A 12,840-nucleotide genomic window follows, 5' to 3' on the forward strand; every position below is an offset into this window, starting at 1 on the left:
CCATGCAAGAAGTCGAAGAAGCCATGGCTCAACTCAAGGATGGAAAAGCGCCAGGTCCTGATGGTTTCACGGCTAACTTTTTCCACGAATTCTGGGACCTTATCAAGAATGAAGTTTGGAATCTGGTTGAAGAATCCAGAAGCATGCATTGGATCCTACCGTCCCTCAATACAACTTTTCTAGCTCTGGTTCCCAAAGGAGAAGAGCCCAACAGGCCGGAGAACTTCAGACCTATCGCACTCTGCAATGTTATATATAAGCTTATCTCAAAGGTTATTGCAAACCGGCTCAAACCTCTCCTTCCCCTGCTTATATCTCCGGAGCAGACAGGATATGTGGAAGGACGGCAGATTATGGATGGAATCATACTTTCCAACGAGGTTATACACTCTTTAAAGATCCTCAAGAAATCAGGTATGATTCTAAAACTCGACCTCTCCAAAGCTTTTGATAAGCTTAGTTGGAATTTCATCCAAAAAATGCTTTTAGCCTTTGGATTTAGTGCTACATGGACCAGGTGGATCATGAACCTTATTACCTCCCCTAGCTTTTTAGTCCTCCTGAATGCATCCCCCTCTTCTCCCTTTCGGCCCTCTCGTGGCATAAGACAAGGGGATCCTCTCTCCCCTTTTCTTTTTGTTTTAATGGCTGAAGGTCTCAGCAGACTACTCAAAGCAGCCACAGCCTCTCACAAGCTCAAAGGTATTTCCATTCATGGCCTCAATCCGCTGTCCCATCAACAATTCGTGGACGACACCATGTTATTTGGCCACCCATCCTCAAAAGAAGCTTCCATGTTTAAATCGCTCCTCTCCCTCTATTCTGATGCATCCGACACCTCCATCAACGCCTCCAAATCGCAGCTCTTCTTTTTCAATACCCCCCCCTCGACTCAAAGGAACATTGCCAGAATCTTGGGATTCACCATTTCCCATCTGCCTTCTAAATATCTTGGAGCGCCCCTCTCAGCTTCCGCTATTAAAAATGCCTCATGGCAATCCCTCCTTGATAAGCTGGAATCAAAACTCTCTTCATGGACCTTTCGTGCTCTCAATATGGCAGGCAGATTGGTCCTGATCAAGTCTGTCCTTCAAGCTATGCCGCTGTACCTCTTCTCCACTCTGGCAGCTCCAAAATGGGTCCTTAAAGCTATTCGCAACCTTCAGCGAAACTTCCTCTGGGACTCCACTGGCAGAAATCGTAAATGGGCCCTCGTGAATTGGAAAGATGTATGCAAACCCAAAACAGAGGGCGGTCTAGGGCTTCGAGATCCACTACAAAGCAACAGCACTATGGGAGCCCGTATGTGGTGGAATTGGCTCTCCAAGCCTCATACACCTTGGGCTCGCTTATGGCAAGAAAAATATGCTAGGGGAAGTCAATGGCAAGATCTAATCAGAATCAACCCCAGTGCCCAGGGCTCTCCAATCTGGAATGCGGCGAAGATACACAGCTGCTTCATACAGGAACATAGCTTTTGGGAAATACACTCCTGTACGTCAGCCAAGTTCTGGGAGGATTCGTGGCAGCAGCTCCCCAAGCTGGAAAATCTATTCCAGATGCCACTCTGGCATTCGTATATGCAACAAGAAAACCTCATTTACGTGCATCAATTCTGGCAGCAAACGCATCATCAAGAATACCAAACATGGAGATCTGCAAACAGCTGGCAAAGAGACTGGGCAGGTGAAACATTCTCAGACTTGGACCAGGAACTTGTGCAACGTAAAATACGCTACTCCAACCAGCAGGACAAGCTCAGATGGGGTCACAAGCACAAGGGCACTTTCACCACTAAGGAAGCACATCAGTTGCGCTACTCAAACGGCCAAGAGAATCAAGACCAAATCTGGGCACGAGTCTGGCTTCCTGGGCTCTGGCCCAAAATCTCAACCTTCCTATGGTTGCTCAGTAAGAGGCGTATACTCACTTGGGATAAATTGCTAAAACGAGGATTCATTGGGCCTTCCAGATGCCCAAACTGCAATCTCCACACTGAGACAATCAGCCATTTAATGGAGTCCTGTCCACTAGCAAAGCAACTCTGGGAGAGGGTGGAGTACTGCAACAAAAGAACAGCACCAAGGAGCGAAGATGTGACGGACAATATAAGGAACTGGGACAAGAACCCGTTTCGAAGCCAACTTCTCAATACCTTATGGGATCTTACTCCAGGTTTTATGTACTGGCTGCTCTGGAAAGAGCGTAACTCACACATCTTCAACAACTCCTCCAGAACAATAGACGCTCTGTGGCTCATCTATAAAAGAAATGTCCAGGAAACCTTAGCTATCAGAACCTGGTATGACACTGATATGCCAGAAACGCAACAAGAAAGGGATATTTTTAAAGAATGGAATCTCGACCTTTCAGCCTTTGCAAAGGTCATCACACGCCCCCCCCGCGGCCCCACCTCTCCGTCCTCTTGGTCCCCACCGGCTCTCAACTCTTTCAAGCTCAACTTTGATGGAGCAGCAAAGGGTAATCCTGGTCCGGCAGGCTATGGAGGAATCATCAGAAGTCACACAGGCACACCCATGCACATATATTATGGCTCTCTCGGCAAAGACACCAATAATGTAGCGGAAATGGAAGGACTTTGGCAAGGGATCTGCTTCGCAGAGCAATTTCACTTCTTCCCACTGGAGGTTGAAGGCGACTCTCTCATCCTAATCAATGCAGCCAAGAAAATCCAAGCAGGAACAACAGCGGACAAGGTAGCGACCAGCTGGAAACTCTTGAGCAGGTTGGAATCCTTGGAAGCAAAGCTTACAAATCCACATAGCTTTAACTTTCAGCATGTGCGAAGAACAACAAATAAGGTAGCCGATAGACTGGCTAACCAAGGAGTTTCCCAGACATCAACACACTTTTCAGGACCCCTGGACATAGTTGAAGATGAACAACTCAAAAAAGACTGCATCACCTTGGTGCAAAAGGATCTCTCTCCCCCGGATGCGGGTGGTTGCTAGACACATAGAGACTAAGGCTCGTCCGCAGGGCAGGTGTCCGCCCGGACAAGCCACACATGCCAGGAGGACACACCCTAACTACACCAGCACGCAGCATTTAAGGAGGGCAGTTAAGGTTGATGGCAGTGGCGTCCCGTCGACATTCATTGCGCATCTTGAGAAGCGAAACATGGCGCATCATAGCTGTAAACTCTTGGACATTCTCCCGCATTTCCCGTCTGCTCCTGTTCTGGTCCTGAAGGAGGTGACGGAGGTTCATCGCTTCGGCTCCCACTCAGGCTCTGAGAGCGATTGTGCCAGTTTAGCAGCCACAGAGTTAGGCAATTGGCGGGCTTACGAGCAAGCTAGTTGCGAACCCGAGAGTTTGGTGGTGCTGCGTACTTGGGAGACTGGTGGTGTTACAAACCCGCATCTCTCGTCGACTCCTGTTCTTGTTTCGAAGGAAGTGGTGGAGGTTCATTGTCTCGGCTCTCATTCAGGCCTTGAGAGTGACGGTCAAGGTTCTGCAGCTACAGAATTGGGCAATTGGAGGGCTAGAATTCGGTCAGGCAGTGAACCTGTGCAAATAGTGGTGTTGCAAACCAGTCATCCGCAGTTTCGTTGGGGAATTGAACGTCCTATACAGAGGAACAGTATGCAGCGTAATCGTGGAAGGGGTAACAGTGGAAGGGGCGGCTACAGTGGAAGAGCCCCTTCGACTTCTTCCTCAATTGAAGAAACCTCTGAGCGCAGAAGACCGAGAGGAAGGCCCCCGGGCAGAGGCAAAATGGTGGAACCTCCAGCGAGAATGGATTGTGGGCACACAGAGCACCCAATGGTTAGATACCGCCTTCCTTGTACCTTGGCCAATTCCACTTTTTTCGTGACTGTTTCAGTGGAGCACTGCAGCAATCCTTGGGAAGATGATGAAGGCAATCCCCGTGCCAACCCTCCGCGTGTTCCTGGGATTGTTCCCACTTTGGAAATGGAATTCCCTGCTGTTGAGATGCTGAGACCCATACATGACCCGGGAGCAGGCCCGAGTGAACCTGTTCGTGACTATGGTGCTGGCCCAAGTGACCGTGGAACGCGCAATCCTGGTAAGGCTATCCTCCAGCCTCCCTGCTGCAAGACGGAGGATGGACCGCAGACAACTGATGAAGACTAGCATGCCCAGCTCGCGCTCCAGGTTTTACAGCAAGAATTTTTCTCTGTCAGCTCCCTTCGCGGTCATATATGTGTCTGTCACTCTGTCACTATGTAATTGTGTCGGTTATCTGTTATCTTTGTTCTGTGTTGGTGTTCTTCACGTGTTTATGTTGTTTTTGTCCATGTGTCAGCTACATGAGTGTTGCTCTAAGTTTCCATCCTATGTAATCCTGGAATGAATACTCCTGAGTCTACTGTCTGTCCCAGGACAAGTCTTACAGGGTATTTTAAGGAAATCTTAATGGAGCCCATTGAGAACAGAGAAGCTGCAATCCGAGGCATCACACAGCACATTCCAAGCATTATTACTGAGGATCATAACAACAGATTACTTCAGCCCACGACCATGCAAGAAGTCGAAGAAGCCATGGCTCAACTCAAGGATGGAAAAGCGCCAGGTCCTGATGGTTTCACGGCTAACTTTTTCCACGAATTCTGGGACCTTATCAAGAATGAAGTTTGGAATCTGGTTGAAGAATCCAGAAGCATGCATTGGATCCTACCGTCCCTCAATACAACTTTTCTAGCTCTGGTTCCCAAAGGAGAAGAGCCCAACAGGCCGGAGAACTTCAGACCTATCGCACTCTGCAATGTTATATATAAGCTTATCTCAAAGGTTATTGCAAACCGGCTCAAACCTCTCCTTCCCCTACTTATATCTCCGGAGCAGACAGGATATGTGGAAGGACGACAGATTATGGATGGAATCATACTTTCCAACGAGGTTATACACTCTTTAAAGATCCTCAAGAAATCAGGTATGATTCTAAAACTCGACCTCTCCAAAGCTTTTGATAAGCTTAGTTGGAATTTCATCCAAAAAATGCTTTTAGCCTTTGGATTTAGTGCTACATGGACCAGGTGGATCATGAACCTTATTACCTCCCCTAGCTTTTTAGTCCTCCTGAATGGATCCCCCTCTTCTCCCTTTCGGCCCTCTCGTGGCATAAGACAAGGGGATCCTCTCTCCCCTTTTCTTTTTGTTTTAATGGCTGAAGGTCTCAGCAGACTACTCAAAGCAGCCACAGCCTCTCACAAGCTCAAAGGTATTTCCATTCATGGCCTCAATCCGCTGTCCCATCAACAATTCGTGGATGACACCATGTTATTTGGCCACCCATCCTCAAAAGAAGCTTCCATGTTTAAATCACTCCTCTCCCTCTATTCTGATGCATCCGACACCTCCATCAACGCCTCCAAATCGCAGCTCTTCTTTTTCAATACCCCCCCTCCACTCAAAGGAACATTGCCAGAATCTTGGGATTCACCATTTCCCATCTGCCTTCTAAATATCTTGGAGCGCCCCTCTCAGCTTCCGCTATTAAAAATGCCTCATGGCAATCCCTCCTTGATAAGCTGGAATCAAAACTCTCTTCGTGGACCTTTCGTGCTCTCAATATGGCAGGCAGATTGGTCCTGATCAAGTCTGTCCTTCAAGCTATGCCGCTGTACCTCTTCTCCACTCTGGCAGCTCCAAAATGGGTCCTTAAAGCTATTCGCAACCTTCAGCGAAACTTCCTCTGGGGCTCCACTGGCAGAAATCGTAAATGGGCCCTCGTGAATTGGAAAGATGTATGCAAACCCAAAACAGAGGGCGGTCTAGGGCTTCGAGATCCACTACAAAGCAACAGCACTATGGGAGCCCGTATGTGGTGGAATTGGCTCTCCAAGCCTCATACACCTTGGGCTCGCTTATGGAAAGCAAAATATGCTAGGGGAAGTCAATGGCAAGATCTAATCAGAATCAACCCCAGTGCCCAGGGCTCTCCAATCTGGAATGCGGCGAAGATACACAGCTGCTTCATACAGGAACATAGCTTTTGGGAAATACACTCCTGTACGTCAGCCAAGTTCTGGGAGGATTCGTGGCAGCAGCTCCCCAAGCTGGCAAATCTATTCCAGATGCCACTCTGGCATTCGTATATGCAATAAGAAAACCTCATTTACGTGCATCAATTCTGGCAGCAAACGCATCATCAAGAATACCAAACATGGAGATCTGCAAACAGTTGGCAAAGAGACTGGGCAGGTGAAACATTCTCAGACTTGGACCAGGAACTTGTGCAACATAAAATACGCTACTCCAACCAGCAGGACAAGCTCAGATGGGGTCACAAGCACAAGGGCACTTTCACCACTAAGGAAGCACATCAGTTGCGCTACTCAAACGGCCAAGAGAATCAAGACCAAATCTAGGCACGAGTCTGGCTTCCTGGGCTCTGGCCCAAAATCTCAACCTTCCTATGGTTGCTCAGTAAGAGGCGTATACTCACTTGGGATAACTTGCTAAAACGAGGATTCAGTGGGCCTTCCAGATGCCCAAACTGCAATCTCCACACTGAGACAATCAGCCATTTAATGGAGTCCTGTCCACTAGCAAAGCAACTCTGGGAGAGGGTGGAGTACTGCAACAAAAGAACAGCACCAAGGAGCGAAGATGTGACGGACAATATAAGGAACTGGGACAAGAACCCGTTTCGAAGCCAACTTCTCAATACCTTATGGGATCTTACTCCAGGTTTTATGTACTGGCTGCTCTGGAAAGAGCGTAACTCACACATCTTCAACAACTCCTCCAGAACAATAGACGCTCTGTGGCTCATCTATAAAAGAAATGTCCAGGAAACCTTAGCTATCAGAACCTGGTATGACACTGATATGCCAGAAACGCAACAAGAAAGGGATATTTTTAAAGAATGGAATCTCGACCTTTCAGCCTTTGCAAAGGTCATCACATGCCCCCCCCGCGGCCCCACCTCTCCGTCCTCTTGGTCCTCACCGGCTCTCAACTCTTTCAAGCTCAACTTTGATGGAGCAGCAAAGGGTAATCCTGGTCCAGCAGGCTATGGAGGAATCATCAGAAGTCACACAGGCACACCCATGCACATATATTATGGCTCTCTCGGCAAAGACACCAATAATGTAGCGGAAATGGAAGGACTTTGGCAAGGGATCTGCTTCGCAGAGCAATTTCACTTCTTCCCACTGGAGGTTGAAGGCGACTCTCTCATCCTAATCAATGCAGCCAAGAAAATCCAAGCAGGAACAACAGCGGACAAGGTAGCGACCAGCTGGAGACTCTTGAGCAGGTTGGAATCCTTGGAAGCAAAGCTTACAAATCCACATAGCTTTACCTTTCAGCATGTGCAAAGAACAACAAATAAGGTAGCCGATAGACTGGCTAACCAAGGAGTTTCCCAGACATCAACACACTTTTCAGGACCCCTGGACATAGTTGAAGATGAACAACTCAAAAAACACTGCATCACCTTGGTGCAAAAGGATCTCTCTCCCCCGGATGCGGGTGGTTGCTAGACACATAGAGACTAAGGCTCGTCCGCAGGGCAGGTGTCCGCCCGGACAAGCCACACATGCCAGGAGGACACACCCTAACTACACCAGCACGCAGCATTTAAGGAGGGCAGTTAAGGTTGATGGCAGTGGCGTCCCGTCGACATTCATTGCGCGTCTTGAGAAGCGAAACATGGCGCATCATAGCTGTAAACTCTTGGACATTCTCCCGCATTTCCCGTCTGCTCCTGTTCTGGTCCTGAAGGAGGTGACAGAGGTTCATCGCTTCGGCTCCCACTCAGGCTCTGAGAGCGATTGTGCCAGTTTAGCAGCCACAGAGTTAGGCAATTGGCGGGCTTACGAGCAAGCTAGTTGCGAACCCGAGAGTTTGGTGGTGCTGCGTACTTGGGAGACTGGTGGTGTTACAAACCCGCATCTCTCGTCGGCTCTTGTTCTTGTTTCGAAGGAGGTGGTGGAGGTTCATTGTCTCGGCTCTCATTCAGGCCTTGAGAGTGACGGTCAAGGTTCTGCAGCTACAGAATTGGGCAATTGGAGGGCTAGAATTCGGTCAGGCAGTGAACCTGTGCAAATAGTGGTGTTGCAAACCAGTCATCCGCAGTTTCGTTGGGGAATTGAACGTCCTATACAGAGGAACAGTATGCAGCGTAATCGTGGAAGGGGTAACAGTGGAAGGGGCGGCTACAGTGGAAGAGCCCCTTCGACTTCTTCCTCAATTGAAGAAACCTCTGAGCGCAGAAGACCGAGAGGAAGGCCCCCGGGCAGAGGCAGAATGGTGGAACCTCCAGCGAGAATGGATTGTGGGCACACGGAGCACCCAATGGTTAGATACCGCCTTCCTTGTACCTTGGCCAATTCCACTTTTTTCGTGACTGTTTCAGTGGAGCACTGCAGCAATCCTTGGGAAGATGATGAAGGCAATCCCCGTGCCAACCCTCCGCGTGTTCCTGGGATTGTTCCCACTTTGGAAATGGAATTCCCTGCTGTTGAGATGCTGAGGCCCATACATGACCCGGGAGCAGGCCCGAGTGAACCTGTTCGTGACTATGGTGCTGGCCCAAGTGACTGTGGAACGTGCAATCCTGGTAAGGCTATCCTCCAGCCTCCCTGCTGCAAGACGGAGGATGGACCGCAGACAACTGATGAAGACTAGCATGCCCAGCTCGCGCTCCAGGTTTTACAGCAAGAATTTTTCTCTGTCAGCTCCCTTCGCGGTCATATATGTGTCTGTCACTCTGTCACTATGTAATTGTGTCGGTTATCTGTTATCTCTGTTCTGTGTTGGTGTTCTTCACGTGTTTATGTTTTTTTTGTCCATGTGTCAGCTACATGAGTGTTGCTCTAAGTTTCCATCCTATGTAATCCTGGAATGAATATTCCTGAGTCTACTGTCTGTCCCAGGACAAGTCTTACAGGGCCGCGGCCCTGTTGTAATTTTGATGATGTATTTTTGCTCTTGCTGTAATATAATAGTTTAGCCTTACTTAGAAAAAAAAAAAAAAATAACATTATTAATAACATATCAAAATTACATACAGATTGAAGTTCCAAAAACTTCTTACAGTGAAATAGACCTGAAGAAACCATGAATGGTACCTGGCATACATAAGGAAAAGTCTTTGGCATTAAATGTGTCATAATATCATTGAATAAAATTAATTTTAATTTTAATTTTTAAATAATTTCAAATAAAAATTAAATCTAAAGAAAAATATTTTCAATTTTATTTTTCAAACAATTTTATGGCCGACTTGAAGATTGAATCCGGCTTTTCTAGCATTCAAATGACTCAAACAATTTAAATCGTTTCCATATAAATTGAGTTAAAAGCATGTTCCCATTTATTATTCGAAAAATTGAAATCAAGCTTGCTCACGCGGCATTCATTGATTTTCTTGAACGTATTTCGACAGGCAAGTTCCCCCTTTAATTTCAATAAATCTCTTGGAGTTGTCAGAGCCAGGGCTTGCATCCAGCGGTCTGAGATCTGCCAGAATTCTACACCTTTAATTATCCTTCCTTCCTGCGGATCTTGGAGTTAGATAGACGTTCTCGGTCACTTTAATTTACAGGAATCGGCGTTTTCTTTCCTCAAATGGTCAGTATTCTGCCTTTGCTTTAATTTTCCCTTAAAAGCTTAAAGGTCCACTGTTTTGGTGAAACAAATTCTGTTAAGGTCTTTCTTTGAAGGTTTTCTTTCTTAATACTTGCAGGCGAGTGCATGTTCTGGGATGGCTGTCAGTGACGAATGCAAGTCTACATTCTTTGATCTGAAGAGGAAGAAGATATATCGCTTCATAATATTCAAGATTGACGAAAATGAAAATCAGGTCACGGTAGATAAACTTGGTGGCCCTGGTGAGAATTATGATAGCTTTAGGGCTTCTCTTCCCGAGACAGAGTGTAGATACGCGGTCTATGACTTCGATTTTGTGACCGAAGACGACTGTCAAAAGAGCAAGATATTCTTCATTTCCTGGTAAGTATGTCAACGTTACTGTTAAGTTTCATTAATTTATTTCTTCATAATGATTTTTAATTATCAAGTCGTTGAATTAAGTGGAAGTTTTATTAATTTATTTCTTCCCAATGTATATTTATTAATTAAGAAATGGTTATTTTAGCAATATTTTATGGTAGTTTTCTTGCTACAGCTTCTTTCAAATATATTACATAGATTTTGACGTGAATAAACAAATTTACAGGTCTCCTGAGTCTTCGAGGGTGAGGAGCAAGATGGTGTATGCGAGCTCCAAGGACAAGTTTAGGAGGGAGTTGGATGGTGTGTACCGTGAAGTGCAGGCAACAGATCCCACTGAGTTGGGCATCGATGCTATAAGAGGGCGTGCAAGATGATATCTAATTATTGTTACATCTTTATGCTTAACGTGGAGGAGGTTTCACTTGTGATATCGGTTTAATATTGGTTTTATGGCATATCCATAAGGAAACCTGTGTATATGATTATTCATAGCAGTTGCATCAGTTGCTTTCCTATGTTCTTTGATTAGTTGTGATGGCCGGTTAAGTGGCCACCGTGTAGTTTATACAAAACTTTCTAGTTTAAGCTAATGATTTTTTTTATTTATCCTTTTTGGGAATTGTAGTATTAAATAAAAAATAAGTGTAGTTTTTGTTATTTAAGTGGATGTTATGTTTTAAAAAAAGTTGCAAATTGATATATGAAATAGAAAAATTAATTTGCAAATATTTGCTTAAATTATGGTGGTCTATAATTCATGGGAAATAAGTTATTTACATGAGTATGAGCTACTTTCAAGGAATTTAATTATGAATCTTAACAATTGAAAAATAATTGCACAAATGTTTAAAAATCATGCATAAAATGAAAGATCGAGGAAGTCCTCCGTGAAATGCCAAGTTTAAGATGATGGATGAATCTTGATCAAAGTCACATTCTTGCAACTCCGTGATATCTTGCTTTGATTTCCATGAAAAAATCAAACTTTGAAGCTTTGTTGGAATATCCAAATTTTCTTGGACCTTTTGCCTAAGATCTTGCACCAGATCCCTAGCCCAAACCCTTATAAGAGTTAATTTCGGATCAAGGTTAATCATAACAAGTTGAAAATATGCCTTTTTTTCTAGATCTAATTGATAGCTATAATTCTCCTTCAAAGTTTTACATATATTCCTCCTCTTCAAAGATTGAAAAAGGGACCAAGAAAATCCCCCAAATATCTAGAAAAAGCCAGTTTTCCTACCAGTTCCGAGAGAAAATATTTCAAATCCTTGACATAGATAATTTGTGTGGGGATTTTCCTCCATAAATTTGCAAAGCTCAAACTCCACATTAATCACTCGCAAGTGCACAATGAGGTAAAGACAGAAAAATAATGAAATCTATATATGCAGATTCGACCAAAAAAACCCATATGGAAATGATTGGGATCATTCATAACAGGACAAACCCAATCCATAGTCTTTCACACCCACAACGGCCATGATTGGGGCAAAAGACCATTGTCAAACCCTAAGATAGAATGTTGAATAACATATAAAAAAATATCGACTCTAGAACTTTGAACTATATACCCGCAACTTAGGCCATAAATAGTCTCAACCAATGCATAGATCACAACGTAGGAAGCACCCTCTATGCGCACCAAGAGAATAACACTCAACGATGGTGGCCCAACAAATCTTGCAAATAGAGAAAGAAACCCTAATGCTCCTCATTTTCGATTTTCGATATATAAAAGTTATTGATTTAAAACTCTATAAATTTAACTAACAAAATAAATAAACTAATTTAAAACAACATTCTTATTATTTAAAAATAATATCAACTTTACAATAATATAATGGAAAAAGGGTTTAGTGAGCTTGTTTAAGTAGTAAAGTATTTTCAATTTCATGTAAGAGGTTTTATAATTATTCCTGGAACACCGGTTAGGGGAGCGGTGGTGTTCTCAAAATTTGATTTGAGGTTCGGGTATCATCACGTGTGTATCAAGGAGGAAGACATCCATAAAACCAATTTTTGGGACAAGTTATGGCCGTTATAAATTTTTGGTTATATATTTTGGGCTTACTAATGCACCAACAATTTTCATATGTCTAATGAACAATGTATTGAGTCTATTTTTGAACGAATTTATATTGGCATTTGTTGATGACATTTTGGTGTATTCAAAGAACAAGGAGGATTATGAGAAACACTCTGTATTCATGCTACAATTGATGAGAGAGTATAAGCTATATGTACAAATGTCAATTCTTTTAGTCTTTGTAACAACCCTGATAAAAAATCCATGTAATAAAGTTAATAAAGGAAAAATAATAACCAATGTCTTGGAACACGTATTCCAAGCCGAATGTTGGGAAAAAAACATAGTGATGGGGATCACTTGCGATTAATTAATGGCTATGGAAATTGGCAAAGGAAATGACAAAGGATTTGGAAAGGCATGAGACATTTATTGGCATTTTTAATTATGAGAATAATGGAAATTAGGAGAAAAAGAAGGTGAAAGGTCACAGTTTGCATGTGAGGAGGAAAATGAAGGAAAATAATGGAAAATGAAGAAAATAGAGGCCTCATTAATAAAAGGGATTCTGATGAATATTTCATGGCTTTTCTTAGTTCAAACTTTTGTTAGTTTTAGCTTGGATCTCTCTATTCTACTCTCTCTCTCTCATACTCTTGGAGCACTCTTGGAGGAGTGTGGTATACTTGGAGTGTTGGAGCAAGAAGATAAAGGAAACACAATAAAGCACAAGAGGACGTTGGGATCGACAACTACTATGGGTTTTTGCTTGTAGGTACTGAATTGCATGTATGATTTCCTTACTATTTTTGGCATTATGGCACAATCTTATGGCATCATTCAACACTCATGTAGTTTTG

At 44.1% G+C, this 12,840-nt stretch overlaps 1 protein-coding gene across 1 annotated transcript; it reads left to right on the forward strand.

Annotated features, from left to right (window-relative positions):
• Positions 1 to 9,670: 9,670 nt before the first annotated feature.
• Positions 9,671 to 10,325, forward strand: LOC149238026 (actin-depolymerizing factor 7-like). The gene is made up of 2 exons (XM_089366904.1): positions 9,671 to 9,948; positions 10,175 to 10,325. Exons 1-2 carry the CDS (start codon positions 9,701 to 9,703, stop codon positions 10,323 to 10,325), a joined length of 399 nt encoding a protein of 132 aa, XP_089223030.1. The 5' UTR covers positions 9,671 to 9,700.
• Positions 10,326 to 12,840: the final 2,515 nt, after the last annotated feature.

This window comes from Pinus tabuliformis, chromosome 8 (genome assembly GCF_031772625.1).
Source record: "Pinus tabuliformis cultivar Carrire ecotype Pingquan chromosome 8, CPIR1, whole genome shotgun sequence".
Classification (NCBI taxonomy): Eukaryota; Viridiplantae; Streptophyta; class Pinopsida; order Pinales; family Pinaceae; genus Pinus; species Pinus tabuliformis.

Bases quoted from the DNA above. Each gene is read 5' to 3' on its own strand.
- LOC149238026 (XM_089366904.1), top strand. From the start codon at position 9,701: ATGGCTGTCAGTGACGAATGCAAGTCTACATTCTTTGATCTGAAGAGG. The intron at 9,949-10,174 runs GTAAGTATGTCA...ACAAATTTACAG, and splicing joins AAGATATTCTTCATTTCCTG to GTCTCCTGAGTCTTCGAGGG.